The sequence below is a fragment of the Lithobates pipiens genome, unplaced genomic scaffold, assembly GCF_037356315.1.
Source record: "Lithobates pipiens isolate NorthernLeopardFrog02 unplaced genomic scaffold, aLitPip1_a1.2 Scaffold_27, whole genome shotgun sequence".
Taxonomy (NCBI): Eukaryota; Metazoa; Chordata; class Amphibia; order Anura; family Ranidae; genus Lithobates; species Lithobates pipiens.
This window is the reverse complement of record NW_027507788.1, coordinates 154,758,822-154,776,880: the sequence shown is the minus strand read 5'-3', so window position 1 is coordinate 154,776,880 and position 18,059 is coordinate 154,758,822. Positions and strand designations below refer to the sequence as shown.

Sequence of the window (18,059 nt, the reverse complement as noted above, 5' to 3'; positions counted from 1 at the left end):
TGTGTTTTGTAAGTGACAGTGATCGATCGATACTGCACTTGGGTGGGCTGGTCTGGGCTTGGCGGAGGGGCTAAACGCAGGTGCTAGCAGGTATCTGGGCTGATCCCGCTAACAATGCGTTTTGGGAAACCTAAACTGCTGGCGACGCTAATATAGATCTGATCAGATACTATATTACTAAGGGAGGTGTATGCTTTGTGCGTGGGTGTTAGCGGTACTGGCACTAACCTGACGCTGCCTGGGGCGAAGCAGACCTTATCTGACCCTCAAACTTATATCACCCGCCGGGTGATCAGGGGGTTAAACCTTTATTAGGTAATAAATGGCGGGTGCCCTGAAACTATAAAAAAATAACTAACCAACCAGCGTCACCTGTAACAGTTATATGGTGATCACTGGTGAAAGGGTTAACTAGGGGGCAATCAGGGGGCTTTATGCGGTAGTATATGGGGGTCTCTGGCGCTATAAAAAGCTGCGGCGAACCTAAATACCTACCTGCCTAACTAGCGTCACCTGTGACACTAATACAGCGATCAGAAAAATGATCGCTTATTAGGCTGGGTTCACACTGGAGCGATGCAGGAATGCCACGAATCCGCGGCGGGTTCCCGCATCGCATGCCTCCCGGCGGCAGTTCACACTGCCCTATGCGAACTGCTGGGAGTGTCAGTGAAATGTTAATGACACCCCCAGATCAGTTCGCATATCGCAGTGCGATCTGTAAACTCGGATCGCATGGTGTGAACACCCATGTGATCCGATTCTGCTGCGGACCAAAAAAAGGGTCCCGTGCGAATTTACGGCGGGTGCGGCGGGTGCGACGCAAATTCAGTCATACTATCTGTATGGCTGAACTCGAATCGCACAGAGATCGGATGTGATTTGCACTGCAGTGCGGTGCGAATCACATCCGTTCTCATAAACCGCTGAAATCTGAACCCAGCCTTAGTGACACTGGTGACGGGGGGTGATCACGGGGTTAAACCTTTATTGGGGGGGTTAGGGGGGTACCTTAGAACTAAAGGGGGCTAACCCTAACTGCCCTAACAGTTATTACAGTCACAAATGACACCAATGCAAAAAAAAAAAATGCAATTGGTGTCACTGTGACTGGGGGGGCAGGGGTAATTGGGGGGGGGGTGATCGGGTGGTGAAGGGGGGGTGTGAGTGTGCCTGGCATGTTCTACTGTGTAGTGTCGTGTTGGTGCAACTCACCGATCCTCTCTCCTCGGTGCCGGAACGAAAAATACCGACACGGAGGAGAGATTACATCACTTCCTCTGCCTGTGTTTACATTACAGGAGAGGAAGTGATGTCACACCTCACTTCCATTCGTCAGGAGCGATCGCGAGGGGGTGGCCATGAACGAATGGCCGCCCCCTCATCCCGGATCGCTCCTGAACGGATACCGACCGCCGCTGGCACCGGGGGGGGGGGCCCGATCGGGCCCCCCACCCGCGGGAAGGCAGGGACGTATATATACGCCCATATGCCTGCCCGTGCCATTCTGTCGACGTATATCGTCGTGCGGCGGTCGGCAAGTGGTTAACGTACATTTTATAATGACAACATAACTCCATTAAATAGTGTTTTTATGTGAATCTGGATTTCAACTTGAGAGTTAAGAATCAAGCCATGCAGGGAATTTTTTTTTCATATTTTCTAGTACTGATACCCCCAGGCTGAATATTACTGGTTACTACCACTTTTGGCACTGGAAGGTATTTGTCTGCAAAAAACTGACCCACAAACAACAGAGACCCATACATGGTACATATTGACTCATTTTCACTTTTGTACACACAGGGTGGTTGACGGATACCATGGAGATTTCATCAGTGGCAGAAAATCATGCAATTTACGATAATTTTGACCCAAGAAAATACCTAGATAAGTTTTATGCAATAGATGAAGGCGAGGAGATGACAAAAGAGTCAAGTTTTCTGCTCACATTTCTGAAAAATGTGTTTTCATCAGGTATGTAATACTGTTGATGCCAATATATTCCCCTGGCGTCTATTCAGCTCTGGGTGGGAATAAAGGCATTATTTTAGTTTGAAATGTCCTAATAAGTCTATTTAACTTTATCTTACCTTTTCTGTTTCAACAAATTGTTGAGTTTTTACATTTTACAAAACATTGATTAACCATGAAGACAGTAAAACACATGGCATTAACCAAGGATAAAATCCCCAACCAAAAGTGTCATTTACTTTATGCCCACATTACTCAGATTATCAATATAACTGGTACATTAATTTGTTATTGTGGTGATCCAACCAGGGTTACCACCTGTTTGGGATCCACCCGGACAGTCCAGGTTTTTGAATCATGTGTTCGGGTTTCAGGCAGACTGAAACCCAGGCACATTATTCAGACCGGGCTGTGGCTTCCTAAGTAACCAAGATAGTCACACACAAATCTGTTGCCATCCGGGAGCTGCGGGCAGCTGTCTGGGGGCAGGTTTGGCATCACTGGGGGGGGGGGGGCAGAGTGATGATATCAGCAAAAGCAATTCGGACACACCCACTGTGGCACTCTATGCGCACCGCTTTAACACTCTCATTGGGGCACCCAAAGGTGTCCCAGGCTGCTAAAGTGTTCAGGTTTGGCTTGACGAAAAGGTGACAACCCTAGATCCAACTGCCAAGTCATTGTCAACTTGATTAGTTCTAATGGGTACAGATGGATATAGAACTTAGGACAAGAGAGGAAGAAAGGTAGAGAAAAGGTAAAGGAAGACATACACGTGAGGTGGGAAAAGTTTCCAAAAGGAATGGAGGGAAAGGAAGGACCTCAGGGCAGGGAGATATCTCCTTGGATCCCTTGGATATCCAGGGATTAGTTCTCCTATAGAATGGTAAATAGTCAATACATCCCCGTAAGATAGTGAGCTATCCACAGGTCACAAACTTTTCAGAAGCCTTTCATTGAGTGCCCTAGTATGGCCATTTTTTTTGGTTACTCAGATACCAAATTATTTTGTTCTTGAATTGAGCTATGGTAGTTTGAGCAAACCACCAGACTTTTACTAGTGGCTGCATAGCTGCTGAGCTGCTGTAAAGATAAAAGTGAGTAATTTCCTTTGACTGTATCATGTAAGCTTCAACCGTAGATTGAGGAGGGGTTCATATGGTCTTTTTGTGTATGCCTCTGTCTACTACTGTGTATATTGGTAGGTGGGCATTGATTAAAAAAAATATATTTTCAGATAGTCGCAACTCGTTGCAGCCCCGAGGGACTAATTTCCTACCATGTGCAAAGGTAAAATCTTACAGATGATTTAATGGGGATAATTTACTAAAAATAATTAAATATTTGTCACAAAGTGAATGTTCACTTAGCTTAGTAAACAAGGTGAAGGTGTGTTTACGTTGCATTCCCAAATTTGCAATGGAAAGTTTTTTTAAAAGACTATATTTTTGGAAGCCAAGTCAACACCTAACTAAGCTGAAATATACTCCCATCGCTATACCAATACCCCTTACACACGATTGGAAATTCCGCCAGCAAAAGTCGGATGAGAGCTTTTGGTTGGAAATTCCGACCGTGTGTATGCTCCATCGGACTTTTGCTGGCGGAATTTCCAATCGTGTATAAGGGGCATTGGTATAGTGGTGGGAGTATATTTAAGCTTAGTTTTTGACTTGGCTTCCAAAAATATAGTCTTTTAACCACTTCAATACCGGGCACTTAAACACCTTCCTGCCCAGACCAATTTTGAGCTTTCAGCGCTGTCGCAATTTGAATAACAATTGCACGGTCATGCTAATGATGCAAATGACATTTTTATCATTTTATTTCCACAAATAGAGCTTTCTTTTGGTGGTATTTGATCACCTCTACGGTTTTTATTTTTTGCTAAACAAATAAATAAAGCGAAAATTTTGGAAAAAAAATATGTTTTTTTGTTTCAGTTTCAAAACTTTGTAAATAAGTACGTTTTCTCCTTCACTGATGGGCACTGATGGGCTGCACTGACGGGCACTGATAAGGCAGCACTGATGGGCACTGATGAGGTGGCACCAATGAAGTGGCACTGATGAGGTGGCATTGATGGGCACTGATAGGCGGCACTGATAGGCGGCACTGATGGGCACTGATAGGTGGCACTGATGGGCGACACGGATGGACACTGATAGCTGGCACAGATTAGCATGGATAGGCGGCATGAATGGGCATGGATAGGCGGCCCAGATGGGCATGGATGGGCACTGATAGGGCACTGATAGGCAGCATGGATGGGCACTGATTGTTGGCACAGATGAGCACTGATAGGCGCATTGTATTGTATTGTTTTGTACTGATGGATGCCAATCAGTGCCAAACAATAATGCATGCCAATCAGTGATGCCCATTGTGGGCACTGATTGGCATCCATTGTGGGCACTGATTGGCAGGGCTGTGTGTGACGGTGAGCAGAGCAGAGGCAATTGTAATGTAAGCTGTTACAGCAGGCTATCCACGCTCTGTGATCCTGTGGCTCTCCTCTTCCTCCACGCTCTCTTCCCCCGGGGCAATCGCTGAGAGAACAGCTCCCGATCAACCCTTCACAGGCAGCCCAGCTCCTTGCCAGCCCTAATTTTCCACTCGCAAATTGCGAGAAGGTGAGTGGAACATTTGAGAGCTGTCTTGCAATATACCTGCCTACACTAAGTGCACAGGAAGTTACACAAGGCCATTTTTATAGCATGTTTCTTCTTTGTCCAAAATTATAAGAATAAAGATGAGGCAGAGAGCACAGAAAGTTATCAGCTGACATACATATACATACACACATATACATACATACAGCTGTGGCACCCTGGGGTTTAGGCAGGGTTGCTCCTCAGAAATTTACTTGCCTCCTGGCAGTTATCCTGGTTGATTGCTACTTTGCACTTTTCTCTTCTACCACTAGGTGGCCGGGTACTTGGTGGTACTAGATACGAGAAGGGCAACCCAAGGTCAAGTTACGGGCATATGGGGTATCTCAGCCAATGGGCAGGGGTTTTCTTGAATCCCTTGGCCTGCTGGGAGAGCCTATATATTCGGGTGAGGTCAGGTGAGGTCAGGTGATCTGTGTTCTGTGACACCTGGACGGCTGTCTTGGTGGACGTGTGTCATATTGCCAAGGCTGTTAGGCCAGAGTTTGGGCCTATCCCTGGCACATCTGACTGCTAGGCTGTCTGAGGGCCTATCCAGAAGCAGGAGAGCAGCACAGGGTTGGGCTTGCAGTCCAACCAGAAGTGATGGTTCTGCCGGCCGGAGATCAGAGGTAGAGGGTAAGCTGTTGCCAGGAAGGGACTATCCGCTTTATTACCATAGACCACAGTGAGTAACTGAAGCAAGTACCGGAGCAGAATTCTCACCAACTGGGGATGGTGAAGAATCAGGAAACTTCAGTGGGAATCAAGCCAGGGACCCAGCCAGAGGAGGTGACACTTGCAGAGCTGCCTTGTGTGTCAAGCCAGGGACCAAGCAGGCCAGGGTGGGTGAAACTTGAGAAGTATCTAGAGTGCCAAGCTAGGGACCCAGCCGAGAAGCGGGGGGTGACGCTTGAGGAAGATACCAGGAGCTCAAGGGATTCTGTGATAGTGAATGAGTGGGTGTAGTGAGAAACAGGGAGCTCAGTATATTGGAGAACTATAAGGAGTGATTGTAGTGAAAGCGAAGGAACTGTTAAGTCTTGTGTTTGGAACTGTTATAGACTGTTGCCATAGGAGACAGCATTCCTGCACATGCAGATGTGTCTTGCTGGATGACTTTTCCTGCATGACTGTCCTCCTATTGAAATCTCAAAGTCTGCCAAATAATCTTTCAACTACCTAAGGGTGTCCTGGCCCCAACCCTCTCTCCCCCAAAAATACAAAAAGGACTGTTAAGAGAAATAAAACCTCTTTTGCATCCAAGAAGTGTCAGGCACCCAAAAACTTTAACCATCTTACACCCACTATGCCTCACAACCCACCACATACAGAAGGATGTCGGCTATCCCTTGCCCTAGAGGTTCTCATCAGACCAAAGGAGACCTGGGACCCCGCTACACATACATTGTACATTTATTTTATTTTTTTCTTAAGAGCCTGCATAGCAGGGCACCTGCAATCAGCAGATTGTGGATGTAATGCCAATCTCCAGCAGATTTTCAGTAAAGCTGTCTGCCCATACCTCCCATTTGGATAGACAGTTAATGGAGAGCAGAAGAACAATTACATAGGAGAATGCTCATCAGCACCCTTGCAGTTCATTGGGAATTACAAGCCACCTGCTGCAATGCAAGATGGAACTTGTTGTTCAGTCATTCACAGAACACTTTGAATGAATGACACGGCCTTGTGGGTGGAGCCCCGTAATTGATGTGCTGTTTTCAAATTGTGAAAGCAGGTGCAGGGAGAATCCACTGTCACAATGGGGGGGGGGGGGGGGGGCGAGTTGCTGAACATGTTACATGTTACACCCTAACATGTTCAGAAAGGTGAACTTAACCTTTATTGGTACATTTAGCAGACCAAAATTGACCAAATAAGATAAGTTAAGTTTACATGCCCTTTAAAACTGTGAACATATTTCTTTTTTTTTTTTAGGTCGTGTGGAAGGCAATAGTCTTATAGATATTGGTTCTGGTCCCTCCATTTATAATATTCTGTCCGCCTGTGAAAATTTCAAGCAGATATACCTTACTGATTATTCTGAAGGCAACCTGCGGGAAGTAGAAAAATGGCTAAAAGGTGATAGTGAGGCCTATGATTGGTCCCGATATATAAAATATATCTGTAAAATTGAAAACCACAGGTATGTACTAAACATCTATTGTTGTGCTTACATACATTTTACCAGCTGAGGCAGCAGTATTTAAGCATACGTGGACTACGTTTTCATGATTTGTAACTTGTTTGGGAAATATTAATGAATCCTGAAGTAGAAATATGTCACAGCAACAAATACCATAACATTATCAGCGCTAAAATAAGCTAAACGGTTTAGGATTTGTTAAAAGTTCACTAAAATAGTTAAATATGAAGTCCACTTTATATATAAATTGAGGCAGATGTAAATGTAGGATTGTCCATCACAAAAAAACGTTGCAGATAATAACTCAAAACAATCACCTCCTCCACACGTGCACGTGTCACAATCCCCCTGGGAAATACACTTACCAGATAATACTGGGTTATATGCCTATCTGTCAATGGATGATGTCTTGATTACACTTGACTTGCAATGGGTGTTGTCAGCTCTCTGCATGTAATCCATCTAGATCAGGGATATGCAATTAGCGGACCTCCAGCTGTTGCAGAACTACAAGTCCCATGAGGCATAGCAAGACAGACAGCCACAAGCATGACACCCAGAGGCAGAGGCATGATGGGACTTGTAGTTTTGCAACAGCTGGAGGTCCACTTATTGCATATCCCTGATCTAGATGTTTGCTCATCACAAGCAGAGAACAAAGATACACATAGTGTAATCCAGTACTAAAAGATATTTATTATAGGTTTCCTTAAAGCGGGATTCCACCGCCGTTTTTTTTTTTCCCCGCAATCATGTTTTAAATTAAGTTTACTAAATATTTCACATACTTCTATGTGCTGTCCGATTCTTTTCCAAGTCTTTTTCATTCTTCAAAACTGCCTAGGAAAACGTCTGCAGGCGTTTTCCATTTTGCCTGTGGGCATGTGAAGCCCACAGGCATGGTCTTCCGGGGCACAGTCCTCTAAACTCCCATCATGCACCACCTCTATGAGCTGCGATCTCGCGCATGCGCAGATCAATCCGCTCGAGCGAACACAACAACTCAGCCTGGGCGCCGCACAGACTCCTGGGGAAAAAAAACGATCCCAGGAGCCCCTGCGGCAGACAGGAAGAAGTGACCTGCCACTGAAGCCCTGCCCATTTCCGCAGCGGCTCCGCCCCTTTCCGCAAACTCCAGAGGCAGAAATTTTAAAATAAGAAGAAAACAGAAGACGACAGCAGAAAGGTAAGGGGGTTACCTAGCGATTAGGGAAGGGGGATCACATAGACCTAGTACTGTTAATTAGGGATGACCTCCGCTTTAAGTTTGCACGCTTACAATGTAATTCAAAATAAAGAGCATGTAACAACAATGTATCACAAGTCGATATCTTCTGACTACCTCTCACCGCTCCTGTGGTGTTCCCAGGTAAGGCAAGCAGGAAAGATGACGATGTAGGTTGCTGCGTGGTCAAGCCCTGAGTAATTTTTTTCCTCTGAGGATCAAATCCACACCAAGTGTGATTTGATCCACCATAAGATTTTGAGTACTCACTCACAAATCTTAGCATTAAATGGGTCATTCTTATTATACAATGCTGCTGTAATCAGCTATTCTCCCAGCAATCCATACTACTATCAATCAATGGGTAGTTCATCCTCTCTAGCATGTAACGGGTTACACCAGTGCTTCAGAAAACTCCATCGCCATACATGAAAAAGCCACATAAAATCTCTAAACATTTATTCAGCCTACAATAGTATAATACCTACATAATTCTGTGTCATACCCAACACTAAAGCCTCGTACACACGATCAGACTTTCCGACAACAAAACCATGGAATTTTGTTCGAAGGGTGTTGGCTCCAACTGGTCTTGCATACACATGGTCACACACATGTTGATCAACAATAAGAAACATAGTGACATACAAGACGTACGTGATATCTCTATTACGAACGCTAGTTTTACAAGACCGAGCGCTTCCGGATCGTCCTTAATTCCGAGCATGCCTGATTGTACTTTGGACTTTTGTCCGACAGACTTGTGTACACAGGATCAGAAAGTCAAAAAACACACATTTGTTGGCGGAAAATTTGAGAGCATGCTAGCCAACATTTGTTGGCGGAAAGTCCAACAACAAATATTCGATGGAGCATACACACGGTCGAACTTTCCGCCAACAAGTTCGCTTCCAACATTTCCTGTCGGAAAATCCAATTGTGTGTATGCGGTAAGGATGACAGTGCATTTGTTTGTTAGCATCACTGGCTCCAGCTGCAAACAATGGCTGCGAGCGGACAGGCTTGTGTGGGTGATGTCACTCAACGTAGCTCCGCTCTACATGCATCCATTAGATTAAATTAAATTACATTTAAAAAAATGAACCAGACTTGAAGCACCGATTGATCTATTTTTCTGACGTCACTTTTCCCTTCTATGTTTACTTTATACTAATATATATGTATGTGTGTATGCTTTTTCCAGATTAATTAGACCTCTTATAAAAAATATTTTCGAGTTGAGTGTGATGAAGCTGCACGTCTCTGTTGCTCGCAGTTAAAACATAGAGCCTGGAGCATAAATTATCCACCACCTAACATTGATAAATTCGAGGGAGATTTATCCTCCCTTGGCCTTTTGTACTCTCTGTATTGATGGTTACACCCAATGAAATTCCCTTCATCCAGACATTCCATTACTTATTTCAGATGTTTGCCAGGCATTGTTATATAGTAGGTGAGGCTGAAAAAAAGAGTCCAACCTATATCTTTCATTTTTTTCAATTGTACAAACTGACCAATTAATCACCTGGTAGGCTCATGGAAGAGCAATGTCATCTCTTTGAAGGGCTTCAGATAACAGTCCCATTTTCTAAATAGCGTCTGCAAACCCAACAAGGTTTAACAAATAATTTTTTGACGTCATGACCTTGTTAAGGCCACTAAATAGGTATTTCTGCTTACTGTTATCAGCTGCACTTAAGCTTGCTTTCATGAAGTGACTGTACAGTGCAGGATATGACTCCCAAACTGCTCGTATAGCTCTATGGCTTAAAACAAACCACCTAACTGAAAAAACATTTCCAATTTTAAGAAATTGTACTTCTAATTCTTTTGCACATTCAGAGAGCTCTGACAGTTTTTTTGGTGACTGATAATACACCGCATACTTCTCAAAAAATTATGTTACGTGATGAAGACCAGAAATAGAATCTGAAATGCACAATTCAAGCCTATGACACAAGCAGTGTAATTTCCAAAGCTGTGGATATTTTCATTTCAGAACACCCAACTTTCTTCCAAGCATTACACTTGCACCACCACTACAAACCCCAATCAAGTTTTGAGCAATAAAGTCATTACTGAACCCATGTTTAGAAAGATGAGCTAGAAGAGTGACCTCAATAGACTGTTCATCTGCTTTAGGCAAATCAAGCAAATGGAGAAAGAAAGTGACTGGGTCATTTCCATTAAAGTGGTTGTAAACCCTTAAAATCCATTTTTTACTACAGGTAAGCCTATACAGAGGCATTATTATTATTATTATTCAGGATTTATATAGCGCCAACAGTTTGCGCAGCGCTTTACAATATGAGGGCAGACCGTACACTTACAATACAAATCAATACAGGAGGGATCAGAGGGCCCTGCTCATTAGAGCTTACAATCTAGAAGGGAGGGTCAAGTTGAAACAAAAAGGTAATAACTGTGGGGGGATGAGCTGATGGAGAAAATGAAAATACAGTTGTTAGGTGTGGGTAGGGTAGGCTTCTTTGAAGAGAAGTGTTTTCAGGGATTGTCTAAAAGCTAATAAAGTAGGAGATAGGCGGACAGATTGGGGTAGGGCATTCCATAGGATTGGAGAGGCTTTGGAAAAGTCCTAGAGGCGAGTATGGGAGGAGGTGATGAGGGAGCTAGAGAGCAGGAGGTCTTGAGAGGAACGAAGAGAACGAGTAGGTTGGCATTTAGAGACTAGGCTAGTGATGTAGCTGGGGGCAGAGTTGTGGATGGCTTTGTATGTAGTTGTTAGTATTTTGAATTTAATTCTTTGGCTGAGCGGAAGCCAGTGGAGGGATTGGCAGAGAGGAGTAGTCTGACCAGTTTTCCTTTTGAAACGTTCATTAGCCAAGATGAATGATGGCAGCTGTCTATAGACAAATAGCTATTTCTATCAACTGCTTTGAAAAACGTTTTAGTCTTAATTCTTTTATCCTCATGCCAGATTTCAAGATCTTGGAAATTAATTCTTGATTCATCTATTTCCCAAGATAATTTAATGTTCTTCTCATTTCTTTCTTAAGTTTGGCCAAATCGTGTAAGACTCTCCTCATCTCCCTTCCAGATTAAAAAGATATCATCGATGTAACACTGGTAAAGAATTAGTTGATTCGGTTTATTTTTATAGATAAAATCATCCTCCCATTGTGCCATATGGAGATTGGTGACACTTGGGGCATACTAATCATCAACAAGGGATATACGTATCCATAAACAGTGATAAGTAAGTTCAAAAAATATTAATAATCCCACAACACGTGATCTAAATCAATATAAATATAAATGCAATAAATACTGATGTGAGGAGAAAAAAAATCCAATTAGAATAAGGTGCAATGTAGATGAAATATAAAGTGCAATATTGGAAAAATAAAATCCACAGAACATAAACAATCAAAAAAAAAAAAAAAAATAATTATATATATATATATATATATATATATATATATATATATATATATATATATATATATAGCGGCGGTTCCTGACGACCATGCGCTATATGTTTTTGAAAATTAATATTCCTGAAACCACAGTTCGGTTTTAGGGCTAATTTTGAAAAATTATGGTTTGAGTACCAGTCTGGCTGGATTGTACTAAGATCTCCTTGGACGCAGGTGTCGCTGTCACTGCCGGCAAGTGGTAGAACGCAGTTTAGCTGGGTGTATTGAGTGCCACGTTTTTCTCGAAATCAGCCCAGTGCAATTGTTCTTCTGCTGTGCACTCTGGGAGGTGGTATTTAAGGTACTGACATCACATGCTTCAGGGGTTCCGGTCCAGAAGATATTCTCTGTCTGTCCTCCTGATCAGCCCCCATGGGCCTTTCTGGCCTGGGGTGCAGATACATGCAATTCCAAGTCTCGGGGCTGGATAGCCCAAGGAGAAGTAACTGCAGGGACAGGCCTGAATGGATATCGAGGCCCGAGGATTCAAAGGTGGTCCGGTGCCGTCTCATCTAAAGAGAGGCCCAGCAATTGGAGAAGCATCCAAGGGAGGACTCTTCGGGAGAAGGCCATGCACAAGACTGGCTTCTCTGAAGGAGCCTGGAGGCTCAGTTGAAGGACACTTCATGGATCCACACTCATACGGTATCACCAGACCAGCTGAGAGATACTGGTACCGTATGATAGTTCTCTAAATTTGTCTATGTCCCTTGGTTACGCTCAAGTCTGTGGCAGAGACTTTTCTCAAGTATTTCATATCCAAGTCTGTGGCAGAGACTTTACTTTACTTAGCACCCTGCCTGCTGCTAGGCCTAGTGAGAGGAGGTCTATCCGGAGGTTGTGAGAATCCAGCTGTGAAACAGTTATTCTTTGGATTTCTTCTATAAGAGACTTTCCATTTTTGAAGTTCAAAAGTACCTGAACTTTCTCCTAACCCTCTACCCTAAACTGAGAGATCTTGTTCCTATTTCAAATAAATAACCCAAAAGAAGATCCAGTGTCCGTTTATGCAATTCTTTGGGCCATCTACCATGGAAAACCCTAGACAGAGGCGAGGTCAAGAAGGTAACAGTAAGCCCAATAAAACCAGCAGCTCTTTTGGGGGTCAGTGCTACATATATATATATATATATATATATATATATATATATATATATATATATATATATATATATATATATATATATATATATATATATATATATATGAATAGTCCAATAAAGCAGCAATAAATAGTGAACTATTGATCTAAAAATGCACTATAAGTAAAGTGCAGTGCCTTGTGCAAAGATTGGCATATCATCCAGAAACAAGGATCATAAATATCAAATAGAAAAAATAAATAGAAACCAAAGTACTGACTCCAAATAATCTTGCAATAATATCACTCTTTTTCTAAAAAGACAAATCATAGAGTTCAAATAGAAAGAAAACAGAGTTCTGTCTCCAAATAGTTGTGCAATAATATCACTCTTTTCCTATGAAGACAAATGAAAGTGGGGGGGGGGGGGGGGTCTTAACAGGTATGGGAGTCCATCAAAAAGTGAATTCAGCAGTCCACTTTGGAATGTAGAGTAACCACTATTGCTTGATACAATCCTCCCCGAATTGTGCCAGCCCCTTACCTCACATAAAGACCCCCGATGGTCTAGTAGGGTCTAGTAGTGCATCAAAAACCATTCAGGCTGTGGCTCAGGATCCTTCTCAAACGTCCAGAGGGTCACTGTGCTGGTTCCCGATCTCCAGGATCTCTTGTCCTAATGGAAATGTCTCCAAACACCACGATATCACAGAGAAAAGAAAAAAGGAAGGTCCTCCATGGTGTAGTATTGTTAAAATATATTTTCACATTTATTACAAAATGAATTTCACATGTATTAAAAAATCTGGTAATAACTCTGGGAGTGATGTTGCCAGCCGGAGCGGTGTACGGAAACCGCAGCGGGGGCTTCACTCTAAGGTGAATACTTCATAATGAGCTAGTATGCTATGCATGCTAGCTCATTATGCCTTTGTCTTGCAGTTTTTTTTTAGTTTACATTTACAACTTTTTGAGTTTACATTTACAACCACTTTAACAAATGCACAAATATAAACAATTAACACTGAATGTGAAGAAACTGTAATAGATTCATCAATATATACAGGAATTTTGAAGCCTGTTAAACACTTTCTTTGCAAAGCTTTTTCCTCATTTTACTGGCGATGCAATCTATTATTTGCCCTTCAGGATAAGACCGCACTACACCCTGTGAAACAGACACTCCACAGTGTTTAACCTCAGAACACACATTGCACCCTAAAAGGCCATTTTCTACAAACAACCAAGGGTACCTTTTTTTTTTAAATTCTAGCCACTGATTCTGGTCCCAACATTCTGGTAGAAGAATTCTCTCAGTAACATCAGCAGCTGTATCTTCAATAACTAAGTCAACTACAGCTGATTTACGGGCTGGTGTAGTTTCTGCAGAGGACACTGGGTCATCCTGCTGAAGCAGAGGCTCACACTGAGATGAGAAGCTTGCAGACTCAGTATGTGATTTTTTTTTACTGGAAGCCTTTGAGAAGAAATCTATAACGCCCTTTCGTTTGCTCATTTCTGTACAAATAATAAAAACCTTAAGAATTTTATTTTTTTATTTTTATTTTTTACTGAAAGAGTGGGTGGAACAATGGAAACACACATTGGGTTCTGCAGTAAATCTAAAAGATGGCAAAAACTTTTGAAGCCAAAATGGTAATCAAATAATGTCTTAATAATGTAGTATTACCCAGATATATAGGTTTTGCTTTCTGCATGCATCTTGAACACCAATTTTTGAAATTCACTCCTTTTTTTTTTTTAGTGACTCTCTCATTTTCGTCTATGCCATTTACATTAAATATTTTAATTAAAATTAATAAATGTAAGTTCTCCCCCATTAATTTTGATACTTTCTTTCCCCTGGCTGTAACTGCTGCTTGAGCGCCTCACTAATGAGTTGGCCGGGTTGTGTAAGGTAGTAGGCTACCTGTTCCTTGCACTTCACAGAGCAGCTTCGCACGGCTCCTGCTGCACTTTGACCCATGATGTCACTTCCCCCCGCAACGAGCCACACAGAGCTGCTGTGAATCATTTCAGGGGAAGCTACAGGAGGACTACAGGCAGCCTACTGCAGCTGCGTCTTTATCCTTTGCAGAGGCTCTGCTTCAAGCCTCTGCTCAGCCTCAATCAGTGTGAGGCACTTATTATTACAAGCTGTGTCGGCGGCTGCTGGTGGTGTAGCGCCTGCAACACAACTTGCATACTTCAAAGGTCAGTCCTGCAGGACCCGACTGCTAATGGGAATGGCATTCCTGTTGTGGAAAATGTACAGGAACGCCGTTCCCATTCGTTCCTACAGGACTCGAGCCCTGGTTCAGTGTACAGTTCAGATCCAAGCAGCTCTATACCATGTGATTGATCAAGATACAGAGCTACTCATATCGGTAAATTGTGTCTGAACTGAGCTGTCCAATGATGGTTCGGTTCACAGCCATTAACTGGCCCAGTGGTGGTCAGTGGGATATTTCTGGAGTGACATTTATGAACCTATGTTGTTACTATAATTCACAATGCTTTCCCATTATCGGTGTTGGATTTAGTGCACAAATCTGTCTTTATAAAACGGAATTTCTATTGTATCTAGTTACATTGATAAAATTAAAAAGTGTTAGCATGGCCATTTTTTTTGAATACCTGTAATGATTTTGATATTCTCAATTCTAGGTCCACAGAGGAGAAGAAGGCAGAGAAGATACGCAGGAAAGTCTCGCTCATGAAGTGTGATATCACCAAATCCAATCCCTTAGAGCCAAATTCCCTTCCTCTGGCAGACTGTGTGATCGTTGCCTCGTGTCTCTCCTGTGTTTGCAAGAAAGTTGAAGATTTTAAAACTGTCCTAAAGAATGTTGTATCTCTGATCAGACCCGGGGGTCATCTAGTTATCACCGATTACTTAAGGACCTCATATTACACGGTCGGCGAGACAAAGTTGCCCATTCTGACACTTGATGAAAACATTGTGCGAGAGGTGGTGGCTGAGAGCGGATGTGAGATTCAGGAGTTTACAACGTTTTCTGACTTAAATTATCCAGAAGAGCTGTTTGATTGTAAGATTGTTTTCTGTCTTCTAGCCCGCAAACAGTGAAGCCATAGAGAGAAAATAAAAGAAAAGTGGCAGGAGTAACGGCAATGTCCTTTTTTATGTCGCCTTTATGGTAGACCAAGCCAGATCTTTAGTAATATTTAGTTGTAGTTGTTTCATTAACATTCATTAGCAGATTACAGGCAGAAGCAGATTTAAATTGGTGGGTTTGATTTATGATACCGGGACTGTTTTTTTAAGTTAATTCAGTGACTATTAAGGTCACCTAATGGACATTTTTTTTTCAAAATTCCAGCTCTCCTATGCAGCGATATAGCATTCATGTACTTTTTTTTTTTTACACCCCTCCCAAAAACGCTTATTTCCCCAGATACAATATATAAAATGATTCAAGATACAAAATGTTTTGGCAAATAAAATGGCTGCAGCACTTTGTTTTTTCACATAAATTATCCTTCAATACTCTTATTATCAACCAAATGACATCATGAATTCAAATAAACCTCAATTCTTGCTGCTCAGTTTTTTGGAACTCTAGTAGCAGTACCACATATATTTTTACATAGAAAATAAACAGTCCTCCCCGGATGCCAGGGTGACCCAACCACATATAGAGCTCACAACTGGGGTGGGAGGAAGGGAGCTTTCTTCTTCCTGTCTTGCCACCAGGAAAGAAGGAGAACTCTATCTCCCCAGCCCTTAAATAAACTCTCCCAAGTTTTCCAGAAGATTCCCTCACTTCCCATTGGTCCGCTAACCTGGTCCTGAAAATACCTTAAAGCGGGATTCCGCTGACCTATCGTTTTTTTTTTCCTGTGTCATTGTAATTCGTTTGTCATGTAATTCTAGAACTCACTACTTATAGTTTTATTCTTCCCGGCTTGCCGATTCCTTGCGCAAATGTAAGTTATAAAACTTCCTCCCGGCTGTTTCCATTTTGCTTTTGGGCATTTAAAGCCCACAAGCATTTAGTTCTGGGATGCGGTGAATGCTGTGCTCCCAGCATTCACCGCTCGATCCTGTGCATGCTCATTGACACCAGCGAGCAGCACCATAAGATTTCTGGTTGCCATCACAACGGGCGGTGGCGGCGGAAGTTTCCGCCCTGTTGTGATGGCACCCAAATAAATACTTGCCTGTGTAGTGTCATATTTTGCTCCCCATCATAGAATGCTCCGGAAGTGACGTTGCGGCCAGAAATTCCGGAGCATTCTATGATGGGGAGCAAAATATGACACTACACCTGCCCACTTCTAAAATGGCTTTTTCTGACACGCCCTCATCACGTGACCGGCGTCTTGGTTCACGAGATTTCGGCATGACGCCGTTCCCCGCTGATTCCTGGGGGGGCTTTGCGAGGCCGGGGAAAGGCGATAAACACGCCTACTCCCACGGGAGGAGAGCCCGGAAGTCAGGAAACGAATTACTACTAAAAGGTAATTACAGCATTATTATTTTTTTTTAAAGGTCATTTGAGCATCTATGGTACTAAGGGAATTAAATTATATCAACTTGAAAAATTGAGTACAAGACAGCACCCAAATCACCTGCTGGTCTGAATGCTGTAATCCCAAAATAAATATATGAAATAATGGGACGGAGTAGCCACAATCTCAAGTAAGTGGGCATATATTGTGCCCCCTTTATACATTCTTGTCCTAATCCACGTTTCCAGATGTTTCTTTCTTTCTCATCAGACTTTAGGTCATGACACAGGATGTAGTTGACTAGTGATGGACGAACTTCCGGCGGGACGTTTCGCAGACGTGAACCGCAAGCGCGGCCAAAAGTTTGCGAACCGCAAGGTTCCCGGCGGACCCCATTGACTTTAATGGCAGGCAAACCTTAAAAACCTGCAGGTCATATTTTCAGCCACAAAATACTTACTAGCTGTGCACACATATTCCCACAACATGGACACTGACATAAGAAAAGTATTAAGTGAATCTGGGATCAACAACGGCAAGTATTCTTCTTTTATCTGTGAAATTTTGACAATTCAGGAGCGCATGAGGGCCATGGAGGAGAGGCAAGGTTAGGGCAGGCTATAAAGGGGGTGCAGGAGATGATCAGTGCCACAGTCAGGGCAGTGCAGTCCTGTGCCAGTGTCCCAGTGTGACAACCTGTGCTTGAGCCCCTCCCTCTGCCTGGCCCTTACCCCCACCTATGCAGGGCTCCACTGCGGTGGTCCGGAGGTGCCGGTCCAGTGCTGATCCTCATCCATGGTGCTGGCACTGCCTGCTGATTGGCTTCTCTGCTGCTATCTCCCTCACTGTCTGAAATCAGCACCGCAATAGAGACTGAGCACTGACACCAGCACCGAGATAGAGAGCACTGACACCAGCACCGTGATAGAGAGCACTGACACCAGCACCGAGATGGAGAGCACTGACACCAGCACCGAGATGGAGAGCACTGACATCAGCACCCTGATAGAGAGCACTGACACCAGCACCGTGAGAGCACTGACACCAGCACCGAGTTAGAGAGAGA

At 43.1% G+C, this 18,059-nt stretch overlaps 1 protein-coding gene across 3 annotated transcripts in view; it reads left to right on the top strand.

Moving 5' to 3' along the window:
* The window catches only part of LOC143934252 (nicotinamide N-methyltransferase-like), an 85,499-nt gene extending 69,852 nt beyond the window's left edge, over positions 1 to 15,647 (top strand). For all 3 annotated transcript variants that reach the window (XM_077457703.1, XM_077457704.1, XM_077457705.1), the window contains exons 2-4: positions 1,807 to 1,977; positions 6,567 to 6,774; positions 15,188 to 15,647. In XM_077457703.1, coding sequence (XP_077313829.1) covers positions 1,807 to 1,977; positions 6,567 to 6,774; positions 15,188 to 15,608 — 800 coding nt within the window. In that variant the 3' untranslated portion in view covers positions 15,609 to 15,647. The remainder of the gene's footprint in view (positions 1 to 1,806; positions 1,978 to 6,566; positions 6,775 to 15,187) is intronic.
* Positions 15,648 to 18,059: the final 2,412 nt, after the last annotated feature.